The 18744-nt window shown below is 38.7% G+C and overlaps 1 protein-coding gene across 2 annotated transcripts in view; it reads right to left on the bottom strand.

Annotated features, from left to right (window-relative positions):
* LOC124554772 (ER degradation-enhancing alpha-mannosidase-like protein 1) overlaps positions 1-18744 on the bottom strand; it is a 206606-nt gene that overhangs the window by 107783 nt on the left and 80079 nt on the right. For both annotated transcript variants that reach the window (XM_047128419.1, XM_047128418.1), the window contains exon 3: positions 17650-17821. In XM_047128419.1, coding sequence (XP_046984375.1) covers positions 17650-17821 — 172 coding nt within the window. The remainder of the gene's footprint in view (positions 1-17649; positions 17822-18744) is intronic.

Below are 18744 nucleotides of genomic sequence, written 5' to 3'. Positions count from 1 at the left end.
AGGTGAGGAGAACGTGATGCCAATCCTGAGTGGTCCATTCGGCATGTTGTTGGGCCCATCTGTACTGCGCTGCATGGTGTTGTAGTTTGCAAAGATGGACCTCGGGAGTGGAGTTGCATATCATGCAGCTTATTGTGCACAGTTTGAGTCATAACATGGTGTCCTGGGGCTGCACAAAAAGCATTATTCAACATGGTGGCATTGCTGTCAGGGTTCCTCCAAGCCATAATCTGAAGGTAGCGGTCATCTACTGCAGTAGTAGCTCTTGGGCAGCCTGAACGAAGCATGTCATCTACAGTTCCTGTCTCTGTATCTTCTGCATATCTGAACAACATCGCTTTGGTTCATTGCAAGGCACCTGGACATTTCCCTTGTTGAGAGTCCTTCCTGGCACAAAGTAACAATGCGGACGCGATCAAACTGCGGTATTGACCATATATGCATGGTTGGGACAACACTAGCCATGTACCTCCTACCTGGTGGAGTGACGAACTGATCGGCTGTCGGACCCCCTCCATCTAATAGGCGCTGCTTATGCATGGTTGTTTACATTTTTGTGCGGCTTTAGTGACATCTCTGAACAGTCAAAGGGACTGTGATACAATATCCATAGTCAGTGTGTAACTTCAGGAGTTCTGAGAACTGGGTGATGCAAAACTTTTTTTGATGTGTGTACATGAAACAACAAAATGATCAAGAAAGGAATTATAAAAGAGTAACAATTACTTTAGAACTACGGACTGCATGATAAAGTACAATCTGCATCCATCAAGTATAAAAATAAATTAAGATGGACATTAAAATTTAGAAAAACAAATATTTAATACTGGAAAAGCTGGATTGGAATACAAGCAAGAGCAGGAGTAAAGAGAGCAACACATCACCACATAGTGAAGGCACAGAGCAGTCAACAATCATGTGATCAAGAGCCTGAACATGGTAGCTCATCTTACTCACTTGGTGTCATTCTTATAAACAGGTCTTTAAACAACTGAGAATACTGAATGCAGGTTCGGATCACATTTACTTCCTTATGAATATTGTTGTCATAATCAATTGACATTTCAGAGCAACAGCAACATTCTAACTAAAATTTAGTTCAAAAATAAACAAATTTCAGCAGTCTGACTACCTTTCCTATTCCACAGAAAACTTTATGAATGTGTAATAATATTGCGCAAGTGGGGAGTGTGTGTGTGTGTGTGTGTGTGTGTGTGTGTGTGTGTGTGTGTGTGTGTGTGTGTGTAAGAGGGGGAGGATATGAGAGTGGGGGAGGGGGGGGGTGGCGGGAGAGGGAGGGGGAAGGGAATCAAATCAACTTTTATTGGATGCTGCACTACACTTCGAAGTGACACAGATGCATGACACCATATTGCTCTGCAAAACTTATGGACGAGATAGATAACGTAACATAACATTAACTACTTGGTGGAAATGAAAAAGTCTGGTACTATGTTGCTACAGATCTCCCAGTCATGCACTGAAAATTGGATGTCACATGGCGTGAGGTAAGTGTGACTATTAGCACCAAATGGGGCTGGCCCCACAACTCGAGGCAACTGAAGGAATGGGAAGAGACAGTGTGAGTCAATTGGCGAGCAGTTAATGTGTACAGTGGTGATGTTTTTTAATTACATCAGGGCCCAAAATCAACATACAGATGACTTCACATGGAGAAGAATCACTGGTAAACTGGAAAGAGGATGAAGTGACAATTTTAGTGCACGAGCTTGGCATTGTTCACAGAACTGTTTCACATGCATGGGGAATGTTCTGAACCACACGCACTGGTACCTGAAGGAGAGGTGGTGATCAACTATGGTCAACTACAATAGCAGACGGCTGCTACGTCGTGCAACATGAAAGACGGGACCCATTCAAACAGCGGGTACAATTGCAACCACATTTAATACGATTGCAAGGAACGCAGTCTCAGACTACACAGTGGTGCAATGAGGAATGGGGTCATATTCTCTTCTTAGATGAGTGCAGATTGAGTCTGAGAAGTGATTCTGGATGTACCCTCATATGGTGAGAGATGGAAACACACAATGCACTTGGGAACATGTTGAACATGATTGTTTTGGTGGTCCAGGTGTTATGGTGTGAGGAGACATAATCTTAAATGGACATAGTGACCTCCAAATCTTTGAACACAGTACATTTACCAGTCAGTGTAATTGTGACACTGTACTCCTTCCCCATGTGCATCTCTTCATAGGTACATTCGGTCCTGACTATTTTTATGAATGACAACATGAGACTGGATTGAACAGTGCAGGTGGAAGAGCACTTGGAACAAGAAGATTTTTGGGAAATTCCTACTGAGCAAGTGTGGGACGTGGTGCGGAAATGTACTGAAGCATGTCCATATGCATCAATGACTGGCCAGCAGTTGTCAACCACGCCAGTGGGGAACTGGAACACCTGACCACAAGAACTCATTACCAATTTCGCAGCCAGCATGGGAGCACAGTGCAGAGCACACACTGGCTGTCAATGGTGATCACACGCTATTACAAACCACCTTTTGTAACATGCAGCGTATCATCATAAATCACAGTGACTTCAGTGTACTTATTGTCTTTAAATGAAAGTGTCATTTTTGTTCATCTCATTGCATATTTCTTTCAGTTACACCATAGTAATTCTTTCTATGTGTGGTCCAAGTTTCATCACACTATGTTACTTTCACACATCATGTGCAGGGTACTTTTGCCTTTAAGTTTTGCACTCCAGTGTGATGATCAAAACAGCCAACAAGTCTCTGTACAACAGCCAAAATAGTCTACCAATTGTTTGATTCATCAAAGGCAGAAATATATAGTTCTTGGTCACAGAGCCATTCAAGAACCACTGTGTGAATGTTCTCATTATTGGAAAATCTCTTTCCCCACGTGTTCTTTCAGCTTCCAAAAAACATAGAAGTCGTATAGTGCAAGATCTGGATGTCCTAATCAACATCACTCGTGCCAGAGCAGTGTTTGTGAATTTGTTGGCGCCATTTCACTATGGCCGGAGGTGACAGTGCATTTAGTAATGTAAGTTTCCGTTGTGGGACATCCACAACTGTTATTTAAATTGCTCATAATTTAAACTTCCACTACAGTTGTACAAATTTTTTATCAGTGAAGTCTTACACAACCTGGTTTTGGGTTTTCAGCCACAACTTCAGGTGAAACTGAAAATTAAAAATGAACCTTTACATCCTAACAGTAAGACGCATGGAAAAACTACCAGTAGCACAAAAGCAAGTAAGGTCAAAAATATATAACCAACAATGAACGTGCCTAAAATCAGTACAAAGTGTACTTTTGCAAGTTAGGTTGAAAGGCACAACAACAACTGTGCATGGCTCATCAGAATATGGAAAAGTGACTGTGCTAAAACCACCTTTCAAATGTGTCTGATGTAAGTCAACCATACACTGCAAGTGTCAGTGAGAGCATTCAGCCTAAATAAATCCAAACAGAGCCAGATTATAGACTATACGAATGGCCAAGAGCTATAAAGTAAGGATAAAACTGAACCATAAATAGCTACACTTGCAGAAAGCCAACCAACACCAAGTTTGCACAGTGCTGTCATTGATAGGCAGCATACAAACTGACGTAACTGTAACAAACTAAAACACTATTCAAGAATCTGTAACAAGGCAACTATACATCAGAGAAATATAGCAGCCATGTCTACCACATACCAATTACTCATACAAAGCAGCAATGTGTCACGTCTACCAATGGAATGAGTACTGAGCAGTGTGGCTACAATCTGCACTAAGGTAAACAAAGTGTGAAGAGTGCCTCACCTGAGAAGATGAGAAACTAAGATGACGTTCAAATCAGTGAAAACAGTAATGAGCAGCTGACTTGGTCCATATACTGCCAAAATTTCAGGTTGAATGTGTGTACAATTTACACATTTTGCCCACAAGAATAGTTCTGCCTTGTGTAAGTCAACTTTTGAGTACATTTCCATTTGCATTTTTAATTTCAGTTGCACACTGTGATTCACCTGTTATTCATAACACAGCAGACCTGGGTGTGCTGGAAACCATGAATGTGTACACTCTTTTGACAAAGTCACACACTTGTAGCACAATGTTCTTAGCATGGGATGATGTGTAAATTTCTTTCTTAAGTGACAACATGTAATTAAATGTATTTAAGGAAATATTCTGATATGTGGTCCCGAATAGACAAGACGGATTGCCGAATATGATCTTGAGTGACTGAAACATGTAATCTAATCAAAAACATGCAACAGACTGAATAATAAATGAGAATTACCTTAAATATTAATACAGTTGTTGAGTCTCATGAGACGAATATGTTGGCTTTAGTATATGTAAAGAATGGTCAACATATTAACAGTTTTCCATTGAGAAAGTTTATTAGAATTGCAAAATAACTGAAACATTCCACATAAAAGTGAGATATGACCATTATGATCTGGAGAACATGCATAACTAGCACAGACAAAAACAGCCACACTGCCCAGCACCACAGTCTCTGCGAAGTGAGTGAGATGAGCAAAGTAGGACAGAAAAGAAAGGACACAAAAAGAAAAGAGGTGGGGGGAGTGATGCGAAAAAGATGCAGGGCAGAGCAGGAAGGCCTGTGAGAGCAGGGGGGAGGGGGCGACAAGGGGAGGGGGCGACAAGGGAAGGGGACATATGCACAATGCTAGAGAATATTTACTCTGGTGAAGGCAGAGGTAAACTACGGATGAGGACACATGGAAAACTGCTGAAAGAGCATTACTAATGAACATTCATATAGTGATAAACCTATGAATGAAACCAACAAGGATAGGGCACGAGAGCAGTAGTGATGTGTAGGGAGTTGAAGGAGAGGTGGTGAGAAGAAGTTACTGAAGTTAATCGTGTTGTGCTCACCTGCATGACAAACTTTGTCATTGGCCATATGGCCACAGATGCTGACATTCATCTTGGTGCACAACTAGTTACAGGTAGTTCCACATACTAAAAGATAGTAATTTTCTGTGTAATGGAAGTAATAGTAAACTTGCATTCTCAGTGCAAATCTGTAGAGTGCACAATGTCTTTAATCATGAACACGATAATGTAGAATGCGCTGTTCAATGTGTCTGCACGCCTCGATGGGTCAGTTTAACCACTGATCACCTGCACAATGTCCTTTTACACCAAGATGAGTTGTCCGCATGGAATGTTGCCCGTCTAATTGGAATACACCACAGCAACATCATACTTTGGCACAAAATCAACTGACTGGACATCATGTACACAATATTTAAAACAACAAATGAAAAGAAAGGAAAGAAAAAAAGGAGGCATCCACTGATGATCTTTTTGGAGAACTTTTTGAGGATATTCTTCCTCCAAGTAGTTTCGTAAGATTTTCAAAGAGGAGAACTGAAAATAAAAATAATAGAATTCATAAAAAAATATCCATTAGGTACTTCAGGAATTCCTGACCAAAAATTACTGTCAGCTGCAGTAACAGTTGCCTCCAGCAGTCAGTTTATCAACAACCTACCATTTTATAAAATAATATTTGAAGTTAAGAAACTGTTCTAAAGTGCAAGCCGTTGGCGTGTGTGTTTACTCAGCGCACTCATAAATATAGGTGTTTACTCATGGAAAAACAATTTATTAAGGCAATATTTTAGCTTAAATATGTAAATTAGTATCTATTGAAATCTACATATTGAAGGTTTCGCTTTTACTTGTGCAGTTTTCATGTAAAGATAACTGTTCTAAAGTGCAAGCCTTTTGTGGGGGTTTGTTTTCATTATTGACTGCAGTAAGTTATGTGATTATTCAATAATTTCTGGCTAGTGTGTGTAGCTTTATTGTGAAGAGTATCATACGTGTATAGTTTGCATTCGGTTCATGTTTTCTGTGTTTCTATACTTCTGTACAGTTAATTTTCCATATTGTGCAGTAAAGTCATTAAGCGGTGTTTCTGTTTCCATTAGAGTACTTATACATAATTCAGTGATAGCATCTGTTCAAATTTGTCATTAGAAAATATCGAGCCTCTTCAGTTTCTTACTTGTTTTGTGATTTCTGCCACTATAACCTCTGCCAGCAATTAACCTCGCGTTGTTTACATTCGTCTGCTGCTACATCCGCCTGAGGTCCAGAAGTTCTCAGCTCATCTCACCGCAAGCTAAGTTACTTTCTGCTAATTATTAATTGCTGTAGAGGAATTGTTTGTAGTGCAATTTCTATTGTTTGTATTTGTGTTGGTTGTTTGTAGTGTAATTTCTATTGTTTAATCTGCCGTCATGTGTGACAAACGTGGATGTTGTCATAGATTAGTGAGCACAGGAGTGAAATGTCAGGATTGTGGGTTGGTGTTTCACTGGGGAGATTGTAGCGGGGAAGCTGTTATAGTGCCAGATGAGGCTCGCCAATGAAGTTTTAGATTATGTAGCCGTGACAAGCAAATCGTGGAACAGGGGAAAAAAGATTTGTGCCCTTCAGGCTGAACTAGAAATAGCGTACTTTGAATTAGACAGGTTGAAGGGGGAAAGAGACAATGGGAGCTGGTAACAAGTAGTAGTCAGAAGGAGAAAACCTCAGAAATCACTTTTCAGATTCCAGTGAGCAAAGTAGGGTGCAGCAGACTCATAGTAACAAATTTAATGTTAGGTCGGGAGTGAAGTCAAGCAGAAAGAAAGAGAGTCCTGCTGCTAGGTAGCAGTCATGGGAGCGGTGTAGGCCAGTTGCTACAAGATAGGCTGGGAGTCGAGTCCCAGGTCACAAGCATTGTGAGACCTAGTGCTAAGATTAGCCAGGTTACAGAAAACCTAGGGCCCTTATGCAAAGATTTTGATGGCAAGGACCATGTTCTTATAGTAGGAGGAGCAGGAAACAGCCTGGCTAGCAATTCGGACTATAGTATTAGGTGCGACCTGGATGTAATAGGTGCAGCAACAGCTCACACTCGTGTGGGGTTTGTGGATGTTTTGCAGCGCCACGACCAGTCCTGGGTTAATACGGCTGTCAACTGTGTTAACAGAGAGCTGGGGAAGTTACTGTTGGCAGAAACTAAATCTCATATCTGTGCTGTGCCTGTTGATGGGATTGGGAGGTGGGGTTACACTAGTCATGGCCTGCACCTGAATAGGAAGGGGAAGAATAGATTAATTGATCTTCTTGCAGAAAATGTAATGGGGGCCACATGCACACAAGACAAAATACCTGTGATTACTGGAGTCAGAGGGACACATTTTTTAAGTTAGAGTCAGGTTACAGACAGAGTGTGTTGAAAGATATTAAAACAGAACAGTGCCACGATGTCTGTAGCAGTATCCAAAGAAATAAAATTTGTGTGTTTCATCAGAACATTAGAGGACTGAAAAATAAGATAGATGAGCTTCTTGTATGCCTAGAAAATAGGGTAAATTCTGAAGGTATTGATGTTTTGTGCCTCTCTGAACACCATGTAACTGCAGGGATGGAAAAGTTAAATTTAGGGGATTACAAATCAGCTTCTTATTCATGTAGAGTCAACATGGAAAAAGGAGGAGTTGCTACTTATATAAAAACTGGACACAAAGTCAAAAATATTGAAACAAATAGTTTTTGTGCAGATCAGATCCTTGAAGCATGTGCTTGTGAGTTGCTACTGCAATATACTTCTATAGTAATTATAACAATCTACAGATCCCCTCAAGATAACTTTCAGCTATTCATGAAAAATCTTGAGGCATTATTGAGCTACCTGTCAGACAAAAAGAAGCAGTTAGTGGTTTGTGGTGATTTTAATGTAGATTTCTTAAAAGATACAGACAGGAAAAATGAGCTAGAATCTTTGTTTGGTTGTTTCAATCTAGTATCTGTTGTAAATTTTCCAACTCATGTGCAGCAGGGTAGTAGGTCACTTATCGACAACATTTTCATAGGCAGTGCACAGGCAGAAACAATGTGTACCCAGTTGTTAATGGGCTATCTGATCATGATGCACAGTTAACAGAAATAACACATATAGCACCTTACAGGATTCAGGCAGGTTCATACAAGGCAGGGAGGCTTATTAATGTGAACAGGATACAGAGCTTTAAGTGCAGCCTAGAAGAGGTAGAATGGGATGAAGTGCACTCAGAAAATGATGCTGATGCCAGATTCTTTATTCCACCATAAATTTGTCTCAATATTTGAGAGTTGCTTCCCTGAAACGTTATCCAAAAAAGCCATTACAAAGTCAAGTAAGCCATGGATTACTAAGGGAATTAAGATATCGTGTAAGAGGAAGAGGGAAATATATGGACAGGCCAGAATAAGTCAGAACCTGATGTTACTTCTTACTACAAAAGATACTGTAATATTTTAAGGAAAGTCATTAAGAAGTCAAAAAGCTTATGTGTTCTGACAGAAATTAATAATGCGGATAATAGGATTAAAACTATATGGAATATTGTCAAACGGGAGATGGAGCAGCCTGACCGTGCACAGCATACCAAAGCAATAAAGCTAAATGATGATGTTGGGAATGATAATTCACAAGTTGCAAGTATTTTTAACAATCATTTTCTGAATGTAGCAGCAAAAACAGGGTTAAAGGGTTCAGTTGAAGAAGCAAAAAAGTTAAAATGTCATTCCCCAGGACTTTAGGCCTTTAGAAATAGCACCAACATCCCCCACTGAAATTAAGGGAATTATAAATAAACTGAAAAACAAGAGCTCATGTGGTGTTGATGGAGTCTCTAACAGAATTTTGAAGTATTGTTCTAATTTAATAACTGGAGTCCTTCGCGATATATGTAATGCTTTGCTGGCACAGGGAATTTTTCCAGACAGATTGAAATACGCAATTGTCAAACCTCTTCATAAGAAAGGGGACAAGAATGACTTAAATAATTATAGACCAATGTCATGGCCGACTTCATTTTCTAAAATATTTGAAAAAGTTATGTATTCAAGAGTAGTTTCACATTTCAGCACGACACGGTTTGGATTTCGGAAGGGTTACTCGACTGAGAATGCTATCTACACATTTACCCATCAAATAGTACAAGTCCTAAATAACAAATTATTGTCAGTTGGTATTTTTTGTGATCTCTCCAAGGCATTTGACTGTGTGGATTATGTCACACTCTTAGAAAAACTTTGGTTTTATAGACTTGAAGGCTGGTTTGAATCATACTTAATGAACAGAAAGCAAAAAGTTGTGCTGAATAGTACAAATAATGTTGGGAGGGTGGTAAATTCTAGTGAATGGGGAGTTATAACAAAGGGAGTCCCACAGGGTTCAATTTTGGGTCCTCTGCTGTTCCTTATTCATGTGAATGACCTCCCACTTAACGTTCAGCAAGCAGAACTAGTACTTTTTGCAGATGACACGAGTGTTATAATAAATCCCATTCCAGAAAAAGCAGCTGAAGATATTGTTAAGGATGTCTTTCAAAGAATTATTAAGTGGTTCCCAGAAAATGGACTCTCCCTTAATTTTGAAAAAAAACTCATTATATACAGTTCTGTACACCAAATAGTCATACCGACAATTGATGTAGCATATGAACAGGGCTCAGTTAACATGGTAGATTTCTACAAATTTTTGGGTGTTCACATTGATGACAACTTGAACTGGAAGAAGCATATTACTGAGCTTCTCAAACAACTAAGTTCAGCTTCTATTGCTCTTCTTATAATCACTAGTGTTGGTAATAAACAGATCAGCCTCCTAACGTACTTTGCATATTTCCATTCAATAATGTCTTATGGAATAGTTTTCTGGGGTAACTCACCACTTGGACATAAAGTACTGATTGCCCAAGAGAGAGCAGTGAGAATAATTAGTGGTGTTCACCCAAGGACGCCACGTAGGCACCTTTTCAAGGAGTTAGGTACTTTAACTGCACCATCAGAGTACATTCACTAATGAAATTCGTTACAAATAATCCATCTCAATTCACGAACAACAGTGATGTTCAGGCGTACAACACTAGAGAGAAAAATGATCTTTCCTATCTGTTATTGAAACTGTCAGTTGCTCAAAAAGGAGTACATTATTCAGAAACAAAAATCTTTGATCATTTGCCCATTAACATAAAGTGTCTGGCAGGTAGCAGATCAAGTTTTAAATCTAGCTTAAAATCATTTCTTTTGGACAACCCTTTCTACTCCATGGCTGAGTTTCTGTTTGTGTGTGTGTGTGTGTGTGTGTGTGTGTGTGTGTGTGTGTAATCTGACTTGTTGTTCCACATCATATCAATAAAATAATCGGGAAAATGATCTATGGAACATGACATAACTAAAACTAATTTTGAAGTTTTCCACCTCGACTGTTTTCACAAGTATTCATTTTATTATATCTTGCACGACTGGACAATTTTTCAATCACAAAAGTTGTTTAAGTGTCATACAATTACCTTGTTGTTAAATGGAAGATATATCCAATCAGAAAGCACGCACATAATGTGCAAGCATCAGAACTCAAACAAGAAAGCTTACTGCGTGCAGTAATAGTCCTCTTTACAACTAATGCGACATTATAGGACACTATAGGTGCCCGCTTTTGTTGTTGGTGTACAATCTATGGTGTTCTATAACATTGCATTAGTTATAAAAAAAACGAGTATTGCTGCACGCAGTAAAGCTATCTCGTTTTAATTCCAGCACTTGCATGTTGTGTGCTTGCTTTCTGATTGGCTACACCTATTTTACAATATATTGACACCTACTGAACTTGACAATGGCTTGTAAGGCAGAAATTTGCCAATCATGCAAGATATAACAACTTGAATACTTGTGAAAAACATCTGGGATAGAAAACTTCAAAATGTCCTTTAACAAATAGATGACTGTGACACCCCATCTGAACACAGTGATCAATATTTAAAGTTACTAAGGAGCGACCTATATTCCAAGATGCAAACAAAGCATAGGTGGACCACGCCATTAAGGTCTTTCTACTGCAGGTAGAGACAGTAGCAATAAAATAAGTAATATTGTATGGGAGTGTCTTTCCAGATTTGAGGAGGAAAATTAAAAGGGAATCTTTGCACAAGTTGGGAAATGGTCCTGTTTAGTACATAAAAAGATTAAGAAGGATTTTGGTAATTGTTTCTGGTGAGTTCTCACAACATGGTGCAGTAGATTTTGTTGTAATTTAGTGATGTGCCATGTACCACAAACAGTAATGAGTACAGCTCCTACATTGAGAAAGGGCAGTTGCCGATTTCAATGTTTATACAACTTTTTTTAATTTTTAAATAACATACATAACATGTGCAGATATGATACGTACATAAAAGAGCCTTTTGTATGATAGTTACTTTTCAAAATATCAGTAAGGGAATTCAAATGCCTTCCTCAGCTTTTCCTATGGAATTTGCAAAATGGTTATCTTGGTGGATTCTTTTAACTTTTCAAATGTAAGGAAATGGTTGGTATAGACCTTGTACTTTACGTAATCCCATATGAATTTACTGCATAGACATAAATCTAGGGAATGAGGAAGCCAGCAATGGCACTATTTCTCAATAAGACACTCTTTGGGAGTCCCTGCACATGTTAAAACTTCCCACACTCAAAACAGAGCCTATTTTTTGTCATTTTCTAATAATCATACAAGTTTTGGTTATTTCTCAAGTCGACATCAATTTTTCTCAACACATACTAATCGTACAGGATGAATGAGGTATCGATAGAAAGTTTTTTTTTTAACTATCTTCTGACTCTGTATACTGATTTTGCATTAAAAAATTACTATCTGTGGAAAATTTCAACATAAGAGAGGCTTAACTATTAAGAGGCAAAAGAGCTTCATGGATGCCAAGCTTCATACCTGTATTTTAGGAAGCTAACTTATTAATCACGAGTAAGATGTTTACTTTTCACATTATCTTAATACAAATAACATTTTATTTGTTTTAAGGGTCTTATGAAGTGGATAATTTGTTTCCAGCACTGTCATAGATAATAACAGTGATCACTGAAGAAGCAAAATTATCTCTACCCCTATCCCTTGCAGAAAATGAAAACAAAAAGTACACTAAGATTACATTCTTATGTAAAATATCATTTACACTGTGGTATCGTAATGCCACGTAAAGAATTTTGTTCAAAATTATGTGCATGGGAATGTGTATACAAGGATGTATCATAAATACATGATGATTATTCCATGGTGTTCAGTTCTTTTCTAAAAATGTTTCTTCTTCATACCCACAACTACTCTTATCCCAACATCTGCACTTATTCCAAACACTGTCATTATTTAAAATTATAAAAGTGCAAAAGTTTCACACGTGTCCCCTGGTTTATTTTACTGCTTGTTGTATCTTTCACTTTTTCTGTCTTTTACGTTCATATCTAAAATATAACAGTCCCATATTTTAACAATTTGTCATTTCTATACCACATGGGTATTTATACAGGTGGCGTACACCAAGTCTGTAAATAGTCATCAATGCATGCATAGCTTATGTTTAGCATTATCAAATTTAGTGTCTGGTGGTTTAGATGTGTACAACTTATTTTTAATATTTGTCTGTCATCCATTGCTTAATATGCAAGCATCTATGTTAATCATTGTCACATGTGAACTTTGAGAAAATTCTCCTAGTTGGTGTAACTTTACAGTATGTGTTACAATATTTATGTGACTACATACATACTGAATTTAGTGTTAACAAAACGCAAGAGAATGAATAGTAACTTCTACAGTGTGATACATATTTATTGAATAACTGCTCCCTACATTCAGTAATCACCAGATGATGATTAAAGATGAAATTTCATGAGACTTACGATGTAAAAACTGGGCCCGTAACATTTCAATCTACATTTGTGTTGTATCTCAGTAGCTGTAATTGCAGTGTGGCATTCTTCAATGCACCAGGGAACGACCAAAGTCCTTAGCTACCGTGAACACTTTGGCACTTTCCAGCAGTGGGATGGTGGGTGATATTAGTGATGTGGCCCACCCAATACTGGAGACTCCCTCTGTCTTTAAGCATAGGTACAACGCCCAGTTCACCCCTGAACACCTGTCTGGGTCATTTCTATGTGAATTGTTCTGTCTGGTAGGTGTATCCAGATTGGTAAGTGGTTACCAAGAGAGGGGAAAAAACACTGATCACTTTCCGGTGACCTACATGTGTAGGGACAGGGGAGCATTGTGAAAGATTAACGGCAGGGAACAGATCTGCAATAGCATTGAACTGCATTTCCATCCCTATGTTTAGAACACACAAACATTCTGTCAACAAGAGATTCTCAACACCTTCGCCCCAAATGCAAGTGGTAGTGTAGCCCCAAACATTCTGTACATTTTCATCAGCACCAATTAATAACGGGCGGGAGAGTTGTGTTATGAGCCTAGTGCAAACCCCTGTGTTACTGGTTCACGAGGGGTAAACTGAAAGTAGCTACAATTCTGCTCAAACCGTGTAAGTCACAGATTGTATATGGCTGCTGTGGGGAGTATGTGCACCATCCACAAATGACCACTTCTCCTTTAGCTGTTTCCTCAATGAGGTCATCACCCTAGAGGAGACCATAACGCTTTAGCACCGGAATGTCAGATATATGAAAATGTGTTTACTGTAAATACAAGCACAAATCTCTACCTTGTACTATAAGTCCAAGTTCCTCCAGATATACAATGAGGTGACAAAAGTCATGGGATAGTGATATGCACATTTACAGACGGCAGTAGTATCATGAATACAAAGTGCAATGTCAGAACTGTCATTTGTACTCATATGATTCATGTGAAAAGGTTTACAATGAGATTATAGCTGCACGAACAGACTTCGAAAGCATAATGTTAGTTGGAGCTAGACACATGGGACACGAGATCCACACTGTCGTGAGTGTGCCGAGAATACCAAATATCAGGTATTACATCTCAGGACAAACAACACAGCGGCCAACGGCCTTCACTTAATGACCAAGTGCAGAGGCATTTGCCTACAGTTGTTAGTCATAACGACAAGCAACACCACATGAATAATCATAGAAATCAATGTGGGATGTACAACGAACACATCCGTTAGGACAGTTGGCCAAATCTGGCATTAATACGCTACGGCAGCAAACGACCGATGTGAGTGCCATTGCTAACAGCGTGACATTGGCTGCAGCACCTCTTCGTACCGGCTGGGCCCTAGACATCTGGAAAGCTGTGGCCTAGTCACCTGAGTCCTAATTTTAGTTAGTAAGAGCTGATGGTAGGATTTGAGTGGGGTGCAGACTCCACAAAGCCATCGACCCAAGTTGTCAATACGGCACTGTGCACACTTGTGGTGACTTCATAATGTTGTGGGCTGTGTTTACACGGAATGGACAGGGTTCCTCTGGTCCAACTGAACTAATCACTGACTGGAAATAGTTACATTTGACCATTGCGGACATTCATGCATTTCATGTCCCAAAACAACGATGTCGTGTCACCAGGCCACAATTCTTCGCAGTTGGTTTGGAGAACATTCTGAACAATTTGAGCGAATGTTTTGGCCAACCAGATTACCTAACATTAATCCCATCAAACTTTTATGGGATGTAACTGGGATGTCAATTAACCTGCACCTGCAACACTTGCACAATTATGGGCAGCTATTGAGGTAGCATGGCTCAATATTCCTGGAGGGGATTCCAATGACTTGTGGAGTCCATGCCATGTCGAGCATCTGTACTACGCTGGGCGAAAGGCGGTCAGACATGAAATTAGGATGCATCCCATGGCTTGTCACCTCAGTGTAGTTAGACCCCATTTACACTGCACTGCAAAATGGCAGCCACCTTAACAGTAAGGTTTTATTTTTTCTTTCCTCTCATCAAGTTGGCGATTATCCAATGGTTGAGGTAATCGTTGGATGGGCTTATTCATTTTGTAAAGCAAACCTCGATATCTACGTCTTCTGAGCTGGGGTCATTACCTGATTCAGCATTTACTCAAGACCAGTGTAGTATGGTGGGGGGTTCACACTCTTTCTTTTTTTATATGTCTACTTTTTGACACATGCTTCTCCTTTAATATGTATAGTTGTTTTGTATTGGTGTCAAACAGTTTGAATGTTCTCTGTTCCCCAGAAGTGACGAAGTTTGGGTCTGTGCCGTACACTGGTCTATCACATTTATTGGTGGTATGGACAAGCCCACTGATTTAGCCTGAAGTCCATTATTGCAAGCAGAATTGCAGGCAAATGTGCTTGTCGCAGCTTTAGGTGCTGAAACATAGATGGATGCTTTTTACAATATATCAATGTGATCACTGACATAACCAATGAAATGAATGTGGGCAGCTTGTGTGTCAAGGATAACTTCTTTGCTTTGTAATGTCATACTCCTCTTTCATCCTTCATCTCCTATATTTTCTTTTTCCCCCAGGAAGCTGCACAGTCTCAACTGCAGTATACATGTTTGGCTTATCAGTTTATACACAGTGTCACTGAACATGTTCTTCCATTTTCGTTTGCTGTTTGGCCACATTTTCTACATGCATTATATCCCTTGCAGGTTAGTGCGGTGTCTGCAATAGAGAAGGTTGTTGGGTTGTGAATATACAGCTTTACTTTAACATGAATAAACCCTGAAGTTATGCATTACGGCAAAGACTGGAATTCAAGGGCAGTTTGAATGTTGCTTTCTTCTTGAAGCTGCTCATTTACTCCTGAGGTTAATACACTGGAACATATAGGTAAAAAGTATCAGCCAAGGACCATCCTGGCACTAAAATAAACCATCTGACATCTGTGTTAAAAAAGACTATTGCACACAACATCCTATCAGCAACTTCCAGAAAATGCTGACGAACATAAACTGTCAACACAGTAGGATCAGCATGTGGGGTTCCTTCCAGTCTGTACAGTAACAACCAGTAAAACAGAATGAACCTTATACAGAGGATTATATCCTTTTTTACCTACCTAAGAACATCAAAGAGAATATGTGCCCTGTGAAGGATAGCCTTGGTCTCAGAATACAAAGTAATTATTATATTTTCATTTGAATGTGTGGTAGTAGCTACATTAGACAGTCTATTCAGTTTCCAAAATCATGCATTAACATCAGTGACAAATCAAGGACAGAAATACAAAAACCTCTGTTGTAGCCAAAAAAACAGCCTTATGAGTACGCATAAGGCCTGGTTTATGCAGAAATAGTGTCTGACCTACACTTCAAACCACTAGAACTCTGTTATCAAGGAGATTTAGGAAATTAGTACCTGCATTAACACATTTAACAGATTAATACATTAGCACTCAGCAATGCATAGCAGTGAGTGCTTGATATCTAAAGGCTAAAGAGTAATATGCACCATATTTTACCTTGTACAGGGAGCAATGATGCTGCAGGCAGTGTCTTATCACTGACATTAGTCTAATCTTCGGTGGCAGGGGTGCATCACACCAACATCTTGACTAAGTGATGTAGCATAGTGTTTAAGATACCCAAGCTGCATTTTGAAGTAACTGTTTTTAAACCTTTTGGTATTAATAAATGAGCATTTTTGGTGAACTTTGTCAAAACAGATTGGTATAAAATTCCAAGTTTTCAAAAATACCCTCTATTGTCTTCAGTAGGAAAGCAACTGACTGTTGAAAGGACGATGGGAATCCACAGATGTTACCTGGAAGATTAGGGTTTATATTGTCCTGTCAACAATAAGATAATCTGAGATGAAGCTGAAGTTCAGATAATGATCTCACTGTTGACAGAATATTAAACCTAATCTTCTAAGTAAGATAAATTACATCTGTGAATTTCCATCATCCCTTCAACAGTCAATGTCGGACATCATTCAAAATTTAGAGTTTTACAATTTGACGTGACAAGTTTATCAAGAGTGCTCATTTACTAATAACAAGAGACCAAAACAACAGTTAACAGAAAAAGCATCACTAGTTCATAAATTTATTTGTAACAACAGACAACAGAGAATGATGCAGGGAGATGATAAAGGTGAGGGATAAACAACAAATTTGAAGTCAGGAGACGAAGACTAAGTGTTTACATGCTTTATATCTAAAAACAAAGATGATGTAACTTACCAAACAAAAGCGTTGGCATGTTGATAGACACACAAACAAACACAAACACACACACAAAATTCAAGGTTTCGCAACCAACAGTTGCTTCATCAGGAAAGAGAGAAGAGAGGGAAAGACGAAAGGATGGGATTGGAATGACTCCTTACCCCTCTCCCTTAAAACCCACATCCTTTCGTCTTTCCCTCTCCTTCCCTCTTTTCTGATGAAGCAACCGTTGGTTGCGAAAGCTTGAATTTTGTGTGTGTGCTTGTTTGTGTGTCTATCAACACGCCAACGCTCTCGTTTTGTAAGTTACATCACTTTTGTTTTTAGATATATTTTTCCCACGTGGAATGTTTCCCTCTATTATATTCATATGTTTACATGCTTTGGTTGACTTATTTTACAACCTAAACTAATCTCACCTGAAATTGCTTTATTTTCAAAAATAAGTCATATTTATTTTGAAAAAAACTCTCCTCAATCATCATATAATGTGATGTGATGTAATGTAATGTAATGTAATGTGAAACAAGAAAGAGAAACACAAAAGAAATTTCTTTCAGTCATGTAAGAAATATTAATTACATGATGTAATTGTCACAAAAATTTGAAGTAATGACCACAAAGGTTTCTGCAGTATTAACATTCATAGCAAGATGTATAACATACACTTACCCTTGGATATGGAATGCCTGTTGAGCTCTTCTCAAATGCTGGTAGCAAGCGAGATGCCAAGTCATGTGCAAGATAGAGTAGGTCATTTTCATACCCTGAAGGGCGTAACTGACCAAATGGCTCATCTGGATCCATGATAAGTAAATGAGCAGAGATAAGGCCACCAATAACCCTGTAATTAAAGAAATAACTTAAGCCATTAAATTTCGAACAAAATGAATTACATGCAACACACTAATAAGTAACACTAAATGGACTGAATTAATGGTTGCTTTAAAGACAACATGTGCCCAAACAAATGTTTTATTTTTCTACACTCATGTATCAGCACAGTACCTAGTCTCACCAGTATTCTGATCCATGGTGCCTTCAGACAGACAAACTGTTCAGATTAATATCTTACGTCCTATAACTGGTGTTACTGCTACTAAAAACTTCTCAGAAAAATCAACTTCAAGTCGGGAAATGCCTGAAAAAGGCACAAAATTATGAGGGAAAGAGCAAATAACCACAAGAATGATGGAAAAAAATAATGCTCGGCAGTCAATATGCTAAGAATATTACATCAGTGACAAAATTATTAGTTGATAACAACATGTCAGTCCATCCCATCAGTAACAATGCTCTCTACCAATCACCAGACAGTAGAAACAAATTCAGAAATTTCAGCTTTGTGCAAACAGCTGAAGTCACCAGCATTTTTTTCACAGTTTTCAGAATCAATAAATCTTCACAGTCTTCTTTTTTTCTAACATTAATGCACAACAAAGCTTTTACCAAAGGGAAATCATGAGAACCTGATATCAAAGTGATAACATTGAACAATGTCACCTGAATTGAGGGTGGAAAAACAGTAATTCTTCATTAAAACATTAAGCATGTCCCAACACAAGATGAAGATGCAATCTCCCCCCCCCCCCCCCCCCCAGAATAAGAAAAAGGGCAACATAGTACCTGGACATTAATGAGACCAAAGGTGATGCTGTGTTCAATGACATTTTTTATTATTATAGGCCTATTTGCGCACGACTGACATCTGGTTATCTATGGAAAGTACATACTATGGTGTAATATTTCAAAATTTTTTGTAGATAG

This window comes from Schistocerca americana, chromosome X (assembly GCF_021461395.2).
Source record: "Schistocerca americana isolate TAMUIC-IGC-003095 chromosome X, iqSchAmer2.1, whole genome shotgun sequence".
Classification (NCBI taxonomy): domain Eukaryota; kingdom Metazoa; phylum Arthropoda; class Insecta; order Orthoptera; family Acrididae; genus Schistocerca; species Schistocerca americana.
This window is presented reverse-complemented; position numbering and strand designations above follow the sequence as displayed.